The sequence below is a fragment of the Podarcis bocagei genome (assembly GCF_964188305.1).
Source record: "Podarcis bocagei genome assembly, chromosome: 4".
In the NCBI taxonomy this organism is placed as follows: domain Eukaryota; kingdom Metazoa; phylum Chordata; class Lepidosauria; order Squamata; family Lacertidae; genus Podarcis; species Podarcis bocagei.
Window position 1 is genome coordinate 90196866 of NC_138128.1, and position 18456 is coordinate 90215321.

The 18456-nt window shown below is 46.2% G+C and overlaps 1 protein-coding gene across 5 annotated transcripts in view; it reads right to left on the reverse strand.

The window, feature by feature from the left end:
- The window catches only part of PSD (pleckstrin and Sec7 domain containing), a 121502-nt gene that overhangs the window by 8791 nt on the left and 94255 nt on the right, over positions 1-18456 (reverse strand). For all 5 annotated transcript variants that reach the window (XM_081191540.1, XM_081191541.1, XM_081191539.1 and 2 more), the window contains one exon: positions 496-674. In XM_081191540.1, coding sequence (XP_081047666.1) covers positions 496-674 — 179 coding nt within the window. The remainder of the gene's footprint in view (positions 1-495; positions 675-18456) is intronic.

The window sequence follows — 18456 nt, forward strand, 5'->3', positions numbered from 1 at the left end:
GTTGTTTTTAAAAAATTAATAAATTACTGGGGAGGATGTCTTTCTGCATAAGCTTTTATACAACAACAACAACAACAACAACAACAACAACAACAACAACAACAACAACAACATCGTATTATTTATACCCTGCCCATCTGGCTGGGTTTCCCCAGCCACACTGGGCAGCTCCCAACAGAATATTAAAAACACGGTAAAACATCAAACATTAAAAACTTCCCTAAATAATAATTTTTTGCTTACACACTCCTTGGCAAAGCTGAAATATTTGCAAGGTGTGTTTCTTGGGCCAAAGACAGGGCAAGGATCCTGCCTTCAAAGGCGATGCCATTTTAAAAGTTTCCTCCTGCCTGTGTGGGGCTAAAAGGAAGCGATGCCCAGCACAGACCAGCACCTCCTTGCTCACTTCCTCATGTGCAGTCAAGTGCAGCCCGTGCCATTGCCAAGAGGAAGCCCCCTCATCGCCCCGTACACCACCACCAATATCAGACTTACTCTTTTTGCAATCCGGCTCGGCATGGCTCTTGCGCACGAGGAGGCTGTGCTTGTATGTAGCGATGCTGGGATCCTGCGAGAAATCCAGGAAAGGGTTGCTGCAGCTGCTGATGCGCTTGATGGACTTGGGGTTGGGGTCTGCCAGTTCAGAAAGCGACTTGCGCAGTTCCTCTTCGTCTCTGAACGGCAAACAAGCAGCGTTTTAAAATCAGCTCAGGCCCCACACCGGCCCCACCAATAGTTCACCCTGCCTACAGTCCAGTCATTGTGCCTTGACCATTTTCAAGAGGACGACAAGGAGGAAAGCCCTGCTGCAGGAAGACAAAGCCCTTTTGCTAGATCCTGGATGCAGTTGCTTCTTCTAACCCAGGGGTGAGGAACCGGTGGCCCTAGACCACAGCTCCCATCGTCCCCACCAACCGGCCTTGTTGCTTGTGGCCGATGGCAACCCATCAGCACATGGGAGGCCACAGGTCCCCCCCACCCATAGAAGCCAATGGGGATATGAATCTGACAAGACTCATTGTTGGCATCCGAAACAATGGAGTGAACCTCTGGGGGTGAAGTTAAATCACTGCATTAGCAGCATTGAAGCAACCTCCCTTGGGTGCAAGCCTTGGCAGTGTGTCTGGAGGCCTTGGGCTGCCCAGTTGACAGGACCCCCTTCTCGGCCTCAATGATGTGGTCCAAAGGTAAGCAGAGCAAGACGTTTGGCACCAGCCTGGCTGCAGGAATTGCTGGAAGGAGGCGTACAAGGCGCCATCCAACCATCTTAGGTATTCTACTCTGGATCTGTGTAGGGCTTACTCCTTAGTCTTTTCTTCTCCTGACGATAACCCACAAGGCAGCAGAGGTTTAGGATCAATTATTTCCTTCTTCTAAATGGGCTACTTTCCCAGGTGGATGAGCTCCACCTGCCTCCCACTTCCCTCTACAGCACACGCAGAAACCACCTTCTTAATAATAATAATAATCAATCAATTGACATCGCTTGTCGGGTTGCAAGAAGTTTAGAATTATATGAATTCTTGCGAAAAAGGACTAAGAAGGAGTTTATTTAAGATTTGGATTTTATAGCAATAACTATTAAATTAAAATGCAAAATCAGAAAGAAAGTTAGAAAACCATTAGTCGAGGTTGACGGAAGTTTTAGGCTATGATAGTCAAAGTTTGTTATATTGTATAAGATGGGATGTTATGTTTGGAAAACGTGTGCAAAACCAATAAAAATTATATATATATATATATAAATAGTTGGAGGGCCAAGTTTGGCCATGCCTGCTGTAGGGTCAAAAGGAACCAAATCTATTCACTGTATGATCCTTTTTTAAGTGTGGCAGGCATGTGGCTTCTTTTTAAGTCTTCGGTTTTCACCAAGACACATTTAAGGGATTTGCCAGGTAGAAAGGACCCTCGGAAACTGCTTTATACAAGAGTTAGACCACTGGTGCGTCTAGCCTGGTATTATACCCCGCCCTTCCCAGTTTAGGAAACCGGGCTCAGAGCAGCTAACAAAACAATTCATTGATGCTACAAAAAACAACATAAAATATGGGATAAAGTGTAAATAACAATAAAATCAAAAATCAATTTAGGGGGGAAATCCATCCAATAAACATTGGATGATCACCAGGGCTAGCTGGCTAAATTAGTCCCACTTGGGCCAGCGAGGAGACCAGGGGAGAACCAGCTGTGGGATCCCAGAGTGGGCAGTCTTCACAAAAAGGGGAGGGGGAGGGAAGGAAGGGGAACAAGAGATCAGGCTTCTTGACGGTTGGACCCACTATTGCTCTTGTCCATTTAATCTGCCAGAGCCTGTCTTTGCATGCAGGTGAAGTCCCTAACTCACTGAGGGTTTGAGACTCATTGGCTACCTTCCCCTGGTTTACCCGGCCAGAAAAAGTCAAAGAACCTAATTCTGGCTTGAAAGGGGAAAAACACACACACACACACACACACACACACACACACACACACACACACAATAAAAATGGATTTTAAAAGTTAAGAAACTGCAGAACATGATTATCTACAAAGAGGCAGCCTTTTGCTGCTTTCAAGATGAGTGTGTATGCAGACACTTTTGTCTTAACCTTAAAAACCAAGAAAAAACTTTAAAAACTGATCCAAACTTTGTATGTATATTACTCATCATGTGAGTCAATGGAGGGGGGGGGTTGTTTTATTTTTAAAGAACTAAAATGATTAGTTGTAAGCATGCAAATGTCCTGTACATTACTTAAAACACAACCCACCCACCCGCTACAGAAGTAGGGAAAAAATGCACAAAACTAATCTGACCATGGAGGAGTGGGGTGGGACGAGCTTTGTGGGTGGGGAATGTGTTGTTCATCGTGGAAGCTGAGCTGAAAGAGCACAGCGAAGAAAAAGCAATGCCTATACTATAACGTTAGCCAACGATAACAAGCTCCCAGAGAGAGAGAGAGAGAGAGAGAGAGAGAGAGAGAGAGAGAGGAAGCGCAGAACAGAATTCCTGTATTGCAGGGGGTTGGTCTAGATCAGTGTTAGGATATATAAGCTAGCTACCAAACAGCTCCTTAAACCAGGTTACAGATGCCAAAACAAAATGCCTAGTTGGCTTGAGCCGAGATAGTTTGAAAGCTGTCGTATTTTCAAGACGACTTTTTGGTTCCTGAAGTTCATCCTGATTGTGCAGGTGAAATATAACAGATAGGATGTGTTGCTCGTGTGTGAAAGCAGTCAAGATCCAAGGATGCCCAGGCATGCGCCTCCAGATGGTGGAGCTATCAGGTGCCATCCTGGTGCCCAGGCATCTTCACTTAGTTGCAGGTGGCCGATTGCCAGGTGCAAAATGTCCCCAGTGCCTGGACTAGAAGACCCTTGGAGTCCCTTCCAACTCTACAAAATAGGATCCAAAATGCAGCAGTCAGATTGGTCCTAGAACAATAGGATCCAAAAACAGCAGTCTGATTGGTCCTAGAACAATAGGATCCAAAATGCAGCAGTCTGATTGGTCCTAGAACAATGCAGCAGTATGACTGGTCCGCAGGAGCCACCCAATCCAGCTCCAGGTGGAAGTGAATCCACAACCTGATTGGCCTACAAGAGAATCCCGGAATTAGCCAATCACGTGCAGCCCATTGTGTAAATAATGTATATAAAGCAGATATTTTGGGGAAACGTTAATTCCTCCTCACCACTATGAGCTGAACAAAGAGCATGAAATCCACTCTCGACTCTGAGTATACAGTGGTGCCCCGCAAGATGAATGCCTCGCAAGACGGAAAACCCGCTAGACGAAAGGGTTTTCCGTTTTTGAGCTGCTTTGCAAGACGATTTTCCCTATGGGCTTGCTTTGCAAGACGAAAACGTCTTGCGAGTGTTCCGATTTTTTTCCGCTTTCCCCCCTTTTTCTAAGCTGCTAAGCCGCTAATAGCCTTTTAGCCGCTAATCCGCTAAGCCTTTAATAGCCGCTAAGCCTTTAATAGCCGCTAAACCGCTAATAGCGCTAATCCGCTAATAGGGTTGCTTCGCAAGACGAAAAAACCGCTAGACAAAGAGACTCGCGGAACGGATTAATTTCGTCTTGCGAGGCACCACCGTATTTCACTCAATTTTATGATTCCCTGAACATAATAAACCTATTGGGTTTATCCATCTAATCAGTCAATCAAGCCATCAATCATCTATTGTCTTTCGTTTCCCCCCACAATATTCTACTAAGCTATCATCTGCACACAGCCCACAGTATGGTTACGGCTCGGGAGGAGTTTGGGTTATCCTTTCTATCAGTCCCCAGCTTTGTTGAAATATAATCTTGGGGTCATAAAGGCCTCAGAGGCAGAGACTTAAGTAGCTGCAGTGAAGAACAGGAGCTAGGTTAAGTGCGAATGACCTGTCGCTCCTCTGCCTTATTTCCCAGAATCCTTCAGCAGAATCTGCTGCTTCGGCAGCCTGGGCGAAGACCTGCCTCTTATTTCAAAAGGAAGCTGGCGTTCTGCGCATCTCTTAATGCAGAAAGGCCTTGCAGCTCCCCAAGCATCAAAGGGAGCTCTACAGAAAAAAGAGAGAGAGATTCGCAGATACAGAGGGAGGCGGCACGGACAAAAACCTGGCCACGAACGCAGAGATGAGAGTCGATTCTGTCTCCCCACCCCACCCCACCCACAAAGGCACACATGGAAAAGGACCCGAAAGCAGGCTGGGGTGTGCGCACACAGTGACACATCCCTTCAGGGTTGGGGACAAGTGACGGGTCTCATGCGCCGTCTGCCTTGTGAATCATGCCTCGGTGCTGGCTCCACACCGTGCCAGGGCGGAGGGAAGCTGGCACGCTGCATTTTCCCTCACAAACATCAAGCATTAAATGCATCAAGCCCAAGCCGAGCTGTCTCCATGGCGACAGCCTCGGCGATGCTGGCTTGGCGCCAGGGTTGCAAACCAAGATGATTAATTCCAACAAATCCATTGAACAAGTCGGTGGGGAGGGAAGCCAAGTGGGCAGATGAGAAAGCTAGCACAGCCCACGTCACTTCAGGTTGGCGGAGAGCAAATGCCAGAGTGAAGGGCACTCTGGCCCTGGCCCCCCCAATGGATCCTGTCCCAAGCTCACCTTTCAGCGCAGCTTTTGCTTCCGAGGGAACTCAAACATAGCACAGGGCCCAAATCGCTAGGTCTGACGGCTTCTGCGATTCATTGGATGATGGCAATCAATACTAACACTAATAATAATATTTTTAAAACTCTATTATTTATACATAATATGGGATGTTTTGGGTTCCATGATGGATGGAAGGCAGCACATAAATGTAAGAAAAGGATAAAGTAAATAATCCGGAACTTAAAAAAACAAAAAGCTATATAGAAGTTAAAAAACAACAACTAAGCCTGTTACCCACAGGTTCACAATCTAATAACCTTTACAAAATGCTAAGCGTGTTAGTAGAAACCACATCCAAGTACAGTGGTACTTCGGGTTACATACACTTCAGGTTACATACGCTTCAGGTTACAGACTCCGCTATCCCGGAAATAGTGCCTCGGGTTAAGAACTTTGCTTCAGGATGAGAACAGAAATCGTGTGGCAGTGGCACGGTGGCAGCGGAAAGCCCCATTAGCTAAAGTGGTGCTTCAGGTTAAGAACAGTTTCAGGTTAAGAATGGACCTCCGGAACGAATTAAGTACGTAACCAGAGGTACCGCTGTACAATAGTAATAATAATAATAGTAATAGTAATAATAGTAGTAGTAGTAATAATAATAATAATAATAATTTATTATTTATACCCCGCCCATCTGGCTGGGTTTCCCCAGCCACTCTGGGCAGCTCCCAACAGAATGATAATAATAAAGTGGTAAAACATTAAAAACCTCCCTAAACAGGGCTGCCTTCAGAACCTTCAGAACAGATCCAAAAGCATGGCTGCCCCAGCCAATCTCACGTTATGGGGAGTTCTGCAAGTGCTCCCTGCGATATCCAAGACTCAGACCACTTAATGGCTTTATGGTTTATAGACAGCACCTTGAATTGGCTTGGAAACATATTGGTAGCAGTATAAGGAAGAGTGCCCTCTCATCATTTTAGGACTGTATTGAAACCCCTCACTGTGTATCTATGGTTAAATGAACTGCGGGGTAATCACCTTGGCGCTTCTAAGGCTTTATTTCTCTCTGCCGGTATCTTTGGCGGCAGCCGCAGGAAGTGTGCTCTTATTTCCTCCGGAGAGCAGCCTGAGAAACACCAGCATGGTCTGGACCAGCCATCCACCATTTCAAGGATCCATGCCTTCAAATCATAGTTCATTGGTTATACACCAATGAACCTGTTAGAATCATAGAATTGTAAAAGGTAAAAGACCCCTGGATGGTTAAGTCCAGTCAAAGGCGACTGAGGTTGCGGCGCTCATCTCGCTTTTCAGGCCAAGGGAGCCGGCATTTGTCCACAGACAGTTTTCCGGGTCATGTGGCCAGCATGACTAAACCACTTCTGGCGCAACAGGACCCAATGCCAAGTGCCAGAGCGCACGGAAATGCTGTTGATCTTCCTACTTATCTACTTGCACTGGCATGCTTTTGAACTGCTAGGTTGGCAAGAGCTGGGACAGAGCTAACGCCATTGTGGGGAATCGAACTGTCGACCTTCCGATCAACAAGCCCAAGAGGCTCAGTGGGTTAGACCACAGTGCCACCCACGTCCATGGCTTCCCGTCGGGGAATCTAACCCCGGTCTCCTGTGTGACAGGTGGGGATACTTACCACTACACCCATGGTAGCTAGATTCATGAGACAGCTGTGTTTTGCTAGTAAAGGTAAAGGGACCCCTGACCATTAGGTCCAGTCGTGGCCAACTCTGGGGTTGCGGCACTCATCTCGCTTTACTGGTCGAGGAAGCCGGCGTACAGCTTCCGGGTCATGTGGCCAGCATGATTAAGCCGCTTATGGCGAACCAGAGCAACGCACGGAAACGCCATTTACCTTCCCTCCGGAGCGGTACCTATTTATCTACTTGCACTTTGACGTGCTTTCGAACTGCTAGGTTGGCAGGAGCAGGGACCGAGCAACGGGAGCTCACCCTGTTGTGGGGATTCGAACCACCGACCTTCTGATCGGCAAGTCCTAGGCTCTGTGGTTTGACCCACAGCGCCACCTGCGTCCCTATATGTTTCGCTAGGTTGCATGGCAAATCTGAAAAAGGCTACTGAGTGCCTTTAAATTGCCTAGCAACTGCAAAGGGTGCCATCACTCAGCACCTCAGTCTTGCAACACAGCATGGATTCAAACTGCCGACCTTCTGACTGGTATGCCCAAGAGGCTCAGTGGTTTAGACCACAGCGCCACTGGCGTCCCTCATAGAACTGGAGAGCTGGAAGGCACCACAAGCTTCATCTAGTCCACCCCACTGCAATGAAGGAATCTTTTGCCCAACATGGGGCTTGAACCCACAACCCTAAGATTAAGAGTCTCGCGCTCTACCGACTGAGCTGCCAAGTGTTCAAGAGCCCCCAACAAAGCAGTCCTCCCAAATTCAGGTGGTTGGTAAAGAGGAGCCCACCAAGGAATGTGGTCTTGCCCCTCCCCTTGGTGGGATTCTGAAATCTTGTGAGGACCCTTTCCTCTTCTAGAAGAAGGTGTTTGGTGGTCAAAGCCATTGACTGCTTTAGTACCCCGACATACCAGGGGGTATTGTTTTGTCTCAAATACATTGGTACCTCGGGTTACAGACGCTTCAGGTTACAGACTCCGCTAACCCAGAAATAGTACTTCGGGTTAAGAACTTTGCTTCAGGATGAGAACAGAAATCGTGCAGTGGCGGTACGGTGGCAGTGGGAGGCCCCATAGGCTAAAGTGTTGCTTCAGGTTAAGAACAGTTTCAGGTTAAGAACAGACCTCCAGAATGAATTAAGTTCTTAACCCGAGGTACCACTGTACCTGCTTACTGTCTATTTTCCTGTTTCTTGTTTTTACTTGTCCCTGGTCTTTAAATCACTTTACATGCCACCTTGAGCTTCTTAAAGGAATGGCAGAGCATAAATTTTCCAAGCGAATAAATAATAAAAGATTAACTAACCGAAAAATGGCAAGATTTAGCAGTAGCGTAAAACATAAAGCAATGAAGGAAGGGGAAAGGAGTAAAAATGGCGCCCGCCTGAGAGATGCCAGAACTGAGTTCCTGTGAGTTCCGGCTGGGGAAAAAAAGCCCTGAATAAAACTATTTTTAAGTCCAGCAGCACAGTAATATCACAAAGGGGCAAATTTCAGGCCTTGGAATTGACTGCAGATGCAGCCCTGACTTTTCCACAAAGAGGCAATGGACCCAGATAAATTCAAACCGAAGGGATTTGATCCAAATGCTTACTTCGCTGCACTCAGAGCGAACATGTCTCAGCAAAGGACCTCCATTTTGCTATCTCCTCCACTTCTTTTCTCTCCAGTGTTAGTTGCAACTCTCCCGGAACCGGGGCTTCAGAGATTTGAGATTCACTGCCTTGCTCTCCGCCACCCTTCTAAGCGCTGCCTCAAATGTGCAGATTCTTAGTTCCACGTGTGAAGGCGAAATTGACAACGCAACCGCTTCATCCTGGTCCCAGACTTAGTGGGTTGAATTTACTCAGAGTAGAACTATGAAAATGAATGGACCTGAGTTAGATGTGTCTATTAACTTCCACTCTGAGTGGGATGGGTGTTGAATACTACCAAATAGTCCAAAATCAAACAAAACGTTGTAGGGGGAACACTTCAAATGTGCTCCAAACAGATCTACTCCAGTTCTGACTTCAGGGGAGAGGAACCACTCCTGCTCCTTTCTAATTGATCAGAATACCTGGAGGCAGGTGGTACTTAGGGTGAACAAGGTTACATGGCAGGCAGGACTGCTGCTTTGCAGTTCCTTACTTGGGCAGGGAGGACGTGTGGGTGTTTTGGAGCAGTGGCGTAGCGTGGGTTCTCAGCACCCGGGGCAAGGCAAGTAATTTGCACCCCCTAACCCGTGGATTTGCGCCCCCTAACCCTAACCCCCAGATGTTGCGCCCGGTGCGGCCGGCCCCCCTGCACCCCCCACGCTACGCGGGTGTTTTGGAGAGCGACATGAAAAACTGCATGTGAATTCCCCAGATTTGTAAACGGAAGGAAAGGGACACACTGATAATCTGATTTAAAAATGAAAAGAAACCCAGTTCACTCTTACTTTCTATATTGTGCTAACAATCTTCCGAAATGACTCACTTTGAGACTTTCTGGGTATGTAAACTCCTTTCCATCAGCTAGTAAATTATATGGTAAGTGGGGGGGAAATAACCTTAAAGAAATGCCTACAATCAGAGTGGGGGAAAGATATCTAGTAGTGTCCCCCCCCCCCGCCTTTCTGAAAAGAGGAAGAAATACGAGAATTGCTACGGAAATTCCGATGAGCTCTGAGTGAATATATTGGGGCAGTCATGCAAATATCCATTGGCCTAGTCATCAATGATGAATAACAAGGGAAGACAGATCTTTCTAATGTTTTGAGCATTAGAGTGATGAGTCTCACTCCTCCTCGATGCCATTCCTACTCTGGCTCCCTCACCTGGAATTGTAGGGATGAAGATCGCAAAGCAATCGGTCTGCCCCAGCCCCCAACAGCTGCACAGCCTAGGAAGAAAAGCCCCTCCCTGCTGCAAACCAAGAGGGAGGCAGCTCCAGCGCAGAAGTAAGGCTAGCTACCGTGGGAGTAACTCATTTCTATGCACGAGTTAACATTGCGCAGGAGAGGGGAGCGGCCGTGGGGAACAGGATGCGAACGGCATGACTTGGCAGAAGACAAGAGATCCGCTCTGTGTCAGATGATCGCAACGAGATCCAAACCTTCTTGCCAAACGTGCCGCTTTGCACCCGTTTCTGCGGCGCTGCAGGGTAGCGCGAGTCTCTCCTCCCTGTTCTCCCGGCAGGTGCTGATCATGTAACACAGTTCATTGCTGGGATTTGGAAACACGGGCCCAATTCTTGCTAGTTCAAGGGAAGAAAGGGGGAGCCTGGACTGCCCTTAAGGAGAAGCACTGTTCTTCGATACAACACATCTTCTCAATACACAGAAAAGGAGGTCGTACAGAGCTGGCGATGTTCCTGTTCACCGTGTAACGCTCCTTCCATTCTTATGGGCTTGAAACGCCTCTCCTAACTGAAGCGTGTAACACTTTCACTTTGCAGCTATGGCCGTGTTGGCCAACCTACAGTGGTACCTTGGTTCCCGAACACCTTGTCTCCCAAACAAATCAGCTCCCGGACGCTGCAAACCCACAAGTGTTCCAATTTGCGAATGCTTTTCAGAAGCCAAACGTCCGACACGGCTTCCGACTGAGTGCAGGAAGCTCCTGCAGCCAATCGGAAGCCGTGCCTTGGTTTTCAAACGGTTTCAGGAGTTGGAGAGACTCCCGGAATGGATTAAGTTCGAGAACCAAGGTACCACTGATGTGCTGGCTTCCTTGTCTGGCTGAGATGAGGGTCCAGGAATCTGAGTATGTTCACCAGCTATTGGTTCTAGACCATAGCTGTCAACTTTCAGATTTGAAAATAAGGGATCAGCAGTCTCGAAAATAAGGGATCAGCAGCCTCACCTGTCCTGGGGACAGTCTACAGGATATCTAACAATCCGGGATAGCAGCGGGAAACGGTGCTGGAATAAGGGAATTTCCCGCAAAAAAAGGGAAGGTTGACAGCTATGTTCTAGACCACCAGCACCTTCTGTTCTCCAGCAGAAATGGTCCCAAAGGAGCTCAAGAGGAATGTCACCATCCCTATTCCCATCTCCTTCCTGTTCTACTGCTTCCAGTCTACTTGGATCTGGTTCCATGCCCTCCCCCTTTCCTAGATGCGACTGAAGCTTACTTGCATCACCTCGATTTGCATTTTGTTAGCATTTAGCTATTGCCCCTGAACCCTGTCAAGAAAGGCTCCTACAGTTTTCATCGTACTGGTCTCTGGAACTTCCACATACTGGAAGACAATGGTCTCCAGTCAGACCCTTTTGCAGATCTACTTTCTGAATGAAGCATTGAAGGTGGCAGTTGGAGGATGCAGTTATCCAATTAGGTCTCCTAGCATCCTGAGTGGCATAAAAAACACATGATATATGCACGGCAGGTTGTAACATCATGGCTCAGTTCAGCTGCTTGTTTTCTTCTCTATTCTACCTACTGAGCTGAACCAGTCTGAATTTTCTCTCCAATCTCCTTAATTCTGCCTAGCTGTTCCTTCTGCCGAAATTCCTTCTTTGCCTCTCTCGGAGTTTCAGAATCAGATATACTTACTGAAACACTGCTATCGTATTAATCCCACTGCAGAGACATCACATAGAAATGCACTGTACTCCAGCTTTCCAAACCTTTCGTGCTGGTGACACATTTTTTAAGACACGCATCATTTCGTGACACAGAAATTCAGTTTTACTAGCAAACCGGAAGTTAAACTAACCTCTTTCCAGCCCTAGGAGGAGCACGAGGTGCGTTCGCGCAACACACCTACACACCGCAGCCAACACACTAATGTGTCGCGACACACAGTTTGGAAAGCTCTGCTGTATGTTGTGATCCAAAATGTTACACTAAAAAAATACTATTGAGGAACCCTAATAAAAATCTTTTTTAAAGTATGGCTGTATTCTGGGCAGGGGTGATATCTGCCCCATTCTGTTGATAGCAAGGACAGAAGATAAATGCATATGGTAATTTATTAAATGAAATCATTGCAAGTGGGGTTTCCTTTTCAGCCTCGGTTAGATTTAAACAGAGGTGGCTTGTGATAAGATCTAAAGCAGCGATATTGACTTCTACAGATGACCGACACAGTTGTTGTGCGTGATGAAACACAAATTCAGATGACGTAGTCACACAGTCGTGCATTAATGGGACAGTCACAAAGTTTTGCGGCATTCATCAAGATAAAAGGAAGTCCCTGTGAAACCCTCTAAGTCTTATACCACACCGCCCCCTAGGGTGGCCAGGTGAGAAAAAGAAAGAGAGAGAAGCCAGGACTTCTGCACCTTCAGAAGTTGGGTAGAAGAGATCACAGAAAGTGTTCCTTGAACTACAAGCTACAACTGATAAAATTCTCTCTTACATGCAGTTATTATAGCTGCAGGACCCCTGTTTTCTCTATTTCACCTGGCCACCCCACTGCCAGCCAACTAGAAAATAATTCATCCCTTTACATTACTGATTCATTAGTAAATATTGGAGAAGCTATAGCATCTGTGTCTCTTGTAAATGCTTGCAACACTTGAGACGTGTATTTTTGAGATTATATGTTGCTTTAAACTGTTTTTAATATAATGTTTTAATGTTGCAACCTGCTCTGAGACCTCGGGGTGAAGAGTGGGTTGTTGTTGCTAACAGTATAGTTATACTTTTGCCAACAAAGGTCCGTATAGTTAAAGCTATGGTTTTCCCAGTAGTGATGTATGGAAGTGAGAGCTGGACCATAAAGAAGGCTGATCGCCGAAGAATTGATGCTTTTGAATTATGGTGTTGGAGGAGACTCTTGAGAGTCCCATGGACTGCAAGAAGATCAAACCTCTCCATTCTGAAGGAAATCAGCCCTGAGTGCACACTGGAAGGACAGATCGTGAAGCTGAGGCTCCAATACTTTGGCCACCTCATGAGAAGAGAAGACTCCCTGGAAAAGACCCTGATGTTGGGAAAGATGGAGGGCACAAGGAGAAGGAGACAACAGATGGTTGGACAGTGTTCTCGAAGCTACAAACATGACTTTGACCAAACTGCGGGAGGCAGTGGAATACAGAAGTGCCTGGCGTGCTCTGGTCCATGGGGTCACAAAGAGTCAGACACGACTAAACAACTAAACAACTAAACAACAACAACAACAAATACTTTTAAGCAGTGCTTTTTTTTCTTAAAAAAAATGTTTAGGGGTACTCTTCTTTTGACTCAAGGAAATCACCATTTTATAGTTCAAATTAGGGGAAATAAATACAGTAAATGGACAAAAGTACAAAGATTCACAAAATGTTTAGGGATATGCATACCCCTGCGTACCCCCAGAAAAAACCACACATTGCTTTTAAGTATAAACAAAAAAGATCACAATAGCAAAATATTTAAAAAGAGAAAAGGGGGATATTATACTTGTGCAGAAATATCAAACAGCAGCATTTGCATTATTTGCCAAGTCTGAGGTTAGAAGACACCTATCATTCGTGTGCCTCAGCCAAAATCAAAGAATATTGCTAAATTTTATATATTCTTTAAAAATTCTATGCCACGCTTCCATAGAATTTTCCAGGCAATTTAATTGTCCTTCAGAAAAACAAACAACACACCTGAGTAACAAGTTTCAAAAGCATTAAAATAGTGGATAAAAACTGGGCAGCAGTAACATCATCACAGTTAAACAGTGAATGCCTGGGAAAAGAAAGCGATTATTGCCATTTAAAAACCTGGTGCCCAAAAGATAGCAAAGTGGGTACCAGACGGGCCTCTCTGGGGATAGAATTATCTAAGTAGGGCACCACAATTTAGTAGGAGTTACCTAGAATTTTGGGAAAATGTAATTAGGCAGACAAATTATTTGATGCTCTGGGATGGCAGAACTGAAGAAAAGCATGTTTTGGCTCATTAATCGGCCAGGGAACCAAGGACAGTTCAATTGTGTGGGTTTGGGTCTGTGTGTGTGTGTGTGTGTGTGTGTGTGTGTGTATATATTTGTGTGCTCGCTTTGGCAGCACATATACTAAAAAATTGGAACGATATATATTTGTGTGTGTGTACACATGTACATTATTACAACTGATTGTAAGCTGCCAAGAATCATTCGAAAGGCAAGGTACATATCAAATGAATAAGCTAGCCGGTTTGCAGGAGAGCAGAAAAGTAAATCAACTCCATCAACAGACCTACAGAACCATCAGCTATTATCCAAAGGCAATAATAATAAATCCCTAGAGCACACTCAGAAGCAGGTCCTATTGTGCTCATTGGGGTTTACGCCTTACATCTGAAAGTAATTTCTCAGTACCAAATAAATGAAGATTCCATATAGTATGTAGTGGAAACGAAGTGTACTAGGATGACACTGAATTTTTTGCAATGGTATTAAAAATAAAAATCCAGACATTTATGTCTGCTTGAAAAACCAACCCTCCGAATGTCAGCAACACTGCAGGAATGGGACGGGATGAAAAAAATACATCTATTTTGTCTTATTACCTCTTGGTTCCTTTTGGATTTGTTATAACGTAACTAGATTCAAAAATACACTATCAAGCGGGAACTGTATAATTCATGCCCAAATTAGTGCCGGGATGGAAATCAATGCCTTGTTGGGGTTACTTTATTTTCAGTTGTGGAGTTTCATATTGTAGATCCTTAAGTCTGGGAAGATAAAAATAGAAACATCTCCCTTCAAGGAGATTCATCTGTCATGGATGCTTTGAGTTGAGATTTCCTGCATTCCAGGGGGTTGGACTAGATGTCCCTCAGGGTCCCTTCCAACTCTACAGTTCTATGATTCAACATTTACTTGGGAGAGCAGACTATAATACTTTAGATCAGTGGTTTCCAATTATGTAGGACCTCCTATTTTTCAAAAGCCAAGGCATGGACCACCTACTTTTGAAAATTTTGATAGCTCTACGGTAGTTACCTCTGCAAAGCATTTTTTTGAACAAAACGTGGGGTAGCCCCTAATAAGCAAAGGATTTTAGGTATACTAAAAAATAAGAAAATCTGAATGATATCTGGTTTTCAACATTGTGGTATATCAGCAGCTAAACATCGTGATATTCTGATATATCATGATGACTGAAATTGGAGATCAGGAGTAGGGGTGAAGGAAGGCTAACCTGGTGTGGGGTGTTGGGGCAAACTGGTGGTGAATGCAAGTGCGCCGTACGTACGGCGCATGTGCAGCGGTGCTATGTACGGCACACGCACATGTGTCGCATATAGTGCTGCCGCCGAGCGGTTTGCTGATGGCACCACTCGAGTCTCTCCTGGTATGCCCCACGGAGGACCTTACGGTCTTCAAATAAAAACATCTTGGAGGTCCCAGGCCACAGAGAGGTTAGGCTGGCCTCAATCAGAGGCAGGGCTTTTTCAGCCGTGGCCCCAATCTGGTGGAACGCTCTTGTCACAAGAGACTAGGGCCCTGCGGGACTTGACATCTTTCCGCAGGGCCTGCAAGACAGAGCTGTTCCACCAGGCCTTTGGCCAAGGTGCAGTCTGACCCCCTCCTTCTGTAATCCTCATAGCATTCTAGCCCAATGGTTGCCATTCATTTGATTTTGAATTGATTTTAGAATGAATTGATTTTAGAATGTATTTCAATTAATTGATTGTGATTTTATGTAAACTGTGTTATTTTTACTGTTGTTAGCCGCTCTGAGCCTGGCTTCGGCTGGGGAGAGCAGGATATAAATAAAATTTATTATTATTATTAATAATAATAATGGCTGAGAGCCAGTATGGTGTAGTGGTTAAGAGCGGTAGTCTCGTAATCTGGGGAACCGGGTTCACTTCCCCGCTCCTCCACATGGCAGCTGCTGGGTGACCTTGGGCTAGTCACTCTTCTCTGAAGTCTCTCAGCCCCACTCACCTCACAGAGAGTTTGTTGTGGGGGAGGAAGGGAAAGGAGATTGTTAGCCGCTTTGAGACTCCTGAAGGGGAGTGAAAGGCGGGATATCAAATCCAAACTCTCTTCTTCTTAAGCAGCAGCCATGAAGATCGAGTGTATAGGGGGGGGAAAGGAAGGGGAGTCACCTCCTCTACATGGTTTTAGTGGCTGCCAGCCACAGAAGATGCACGTCCACTGTGGCTGCTGCTGTTTCCTGCTGAGAAAAGATGCTCCACCCCAGTGCCAGGGGAAGGTAGTGCCACGGTGCCCTGAAGTGAGGGCGAACAGCTGCCCTGTTGTCCATCAGGTCAGCGTGAGAGGAAGGCAGCGCCTCGCAACTGGCTGCCCTGTTTTCCCTCAGCGTGAGGGCAGGCAGCTCAGATCAGCAGCGTTATCAGCTGAGATCATCCTGCAGTATTGGCAATGCCTTGAAATCGGCTGCCTTGTTCTCCCTTGCGTGGGGAGCGATATACAGTGGTACCTTGGGTTACAGGCGCTTCAGGTTACAGACTCCGCTAACCCAGAAATAGTACCTCGGGTTAAGAACTTTGCTTCAGGATGAGAACAGAAATTGTGTGGCAGTGGCATGGTGGCAGTGGGAGGCCCTATTAGCTAAAGTGGTACCTCAGGTTAAGAACAGTTTCAGGTTAAGAATGGACCTCCAGAATGAATTAAGTTCTTAACCCAAGGTACCACTGTATTGCCGGGTCAAAACCGTCCTTGAGGTGTGGTTTCCAAACCGATTTTGGCCCACCCATTGAAAAACCGCAAAGTGCTAAAACAACCATAACATTTGTGATATTACCATGCAAAAATGACAAAAAATTAGTTGGGGGGAGGCAAGGGATGGGGTCCCCAGGCCCCTAATTGGGAATGACTGCTTTAGATCCAAATTGAGGCTTAATCCAGACAAGACAGAAGTCCCTTTGCTTAGTAGGAACCAGTGCTGAGTAGGGCGTTGAGTGTCGTTTTGATGGAGTCCAGCTTCAGCTCGGAAGCCAGCTGCAATTCTTCCTGGAGAAAGCAGATCTGGGCCTTGAAATATGTTTGGAAATGGCAGCGGATGCAGAAGCTATTTTGCCAGAATGCTGATGGGAGCCTGGGCACATTAAACTGATATAATAATCCAATTTTCACTGGCTTCCAGTTTATATCTGAGCCCCTTTCAAAGTGTTGGCTGTGTTTCTACGCCTTTAAAGTTCTAAATGACTGGGACTAGGCTATTTAAGGAGGGAGCCTACATGATTCTGCTTCCCCCCCGGAGAACTTCAGTGAAGGCTCTCTTTTGATGTACTGGGTAGGGCTGGGCGCTACCTGGTTTTCAACTTCGCAATCTATCACCAGCTAAACATCACATTATACAGATATATATCACAGTGTCTGAAATAAGGATGGAGCTATGTAGAGGCAGTAGGGGATGTGGGTGGCGCTGTGGGTTAAACCACAGAGCCTAGGACTTGCTGATCAGAAGGTCAGCGGTTCGAATCCCCACGACGGGGTGAGCTCCCGTTGCTCGGTCCCTGCTCCTGACCACCTAGCAGCTCGAAAGCACATCAAAGTGCAAGTAGATAAATAGGTACCTCTCTGGTGGGAAGGTAAACGGCGTTTCCGTGCGCTGCTCTGGTTCGCCAGAAGCGGCTTAGTCATGCTGGCCACATGACCCGGAAGCTGTACGCCGGCTCCCTCGGCCAGTAAAGCGAGATGAGCGCCACAACCCCAGAGTCGGTCAGGACTGGACCTAATGGTCAGGGGTCCCTTTACCTTTACCTTATGTAGAGGCACTAGCTGGCTTCACAGTTTCCCCTGCATTGTGATTTTGGCCAGTGCCTGCTCTTGTGATTCACTGCCTCCTGCATGAGGCAGGGATGAGCTGAGGCAACTGAGTCAACAGGGGCTGCAGGAATCGAGAGAAGCATTGGTTGGCTTCATGGCTTTTCCCACATTGTGATTTTTGCATAGCACATATGCATCATGTTTCGCAATATATTGCCAGGTCAAAAATTATGAAACTGATATAATGATATGGACTTCAAACTGGTTTTGGATGATATGTAAAGGTAAAGGTACCCCTGCCCGTATGGGCCAGTCTTGCCAGACTCTAGGGTTGTGCGCTCATCTCACTCTAGAGGCCGGGAGCCAGTGCTGTCCGGAGACACTTCCGGGTCACGTGGCCAGCGTGACAAAGCTGCATCTGGTGAGCCAGCGCAGCACACGGAACGCTGTTTACCTTCCCGCTGGTAAGCGGTCCCTATTTATCTACTTGCACCCGGAGGTGCTTTCAAACTGCTAGGTTGGCAGGTGCTGGGACCGAACGACAGGAGCGCACCCCGCTGCAGGGATTCAAACCGCCGACCGTGCGATCGGCAAGTCCTAGGCACTGAGGTTTTACCCACAGCGCCACCCGCGTCCCTTGGATGATATATACTGGATGGTTAGTTTGTTGTTGTGACTAAGTATTGACCACGTGACATTTTTGTTGTTGTTTTTGTTGATGATATTTAATAGCTTAATCATTGACCCAAATGGTCATCTATTCCACCCCCAGCAAAGATCTCAGAAACCCATTCCACAGCAGCTTGGAGCAGGACTTTTAGTGTTGCTCCCCTTGTTCTATGGAATAGCATTCCCGTCAAAATAGGATAGGCACCCACTATCGGTGCTTTCCGGAGACATTTTTGTTCGGAATGGGTCCAAGAAATGGGTCTTTATCTTGATAAGGCTACTTTGTATGGTTTTAGCTTCATCTTAAAAATATTTGCTGTTTATGAGTTTTAAACTTTCTTCCATTATCTTTAGTGTACATCGCCTTGAGATGTTTGTTTAGAATGTGATTAATAAGTCAATTATATCTTTATTTTTAATAATCATCATCAGGTTTTTT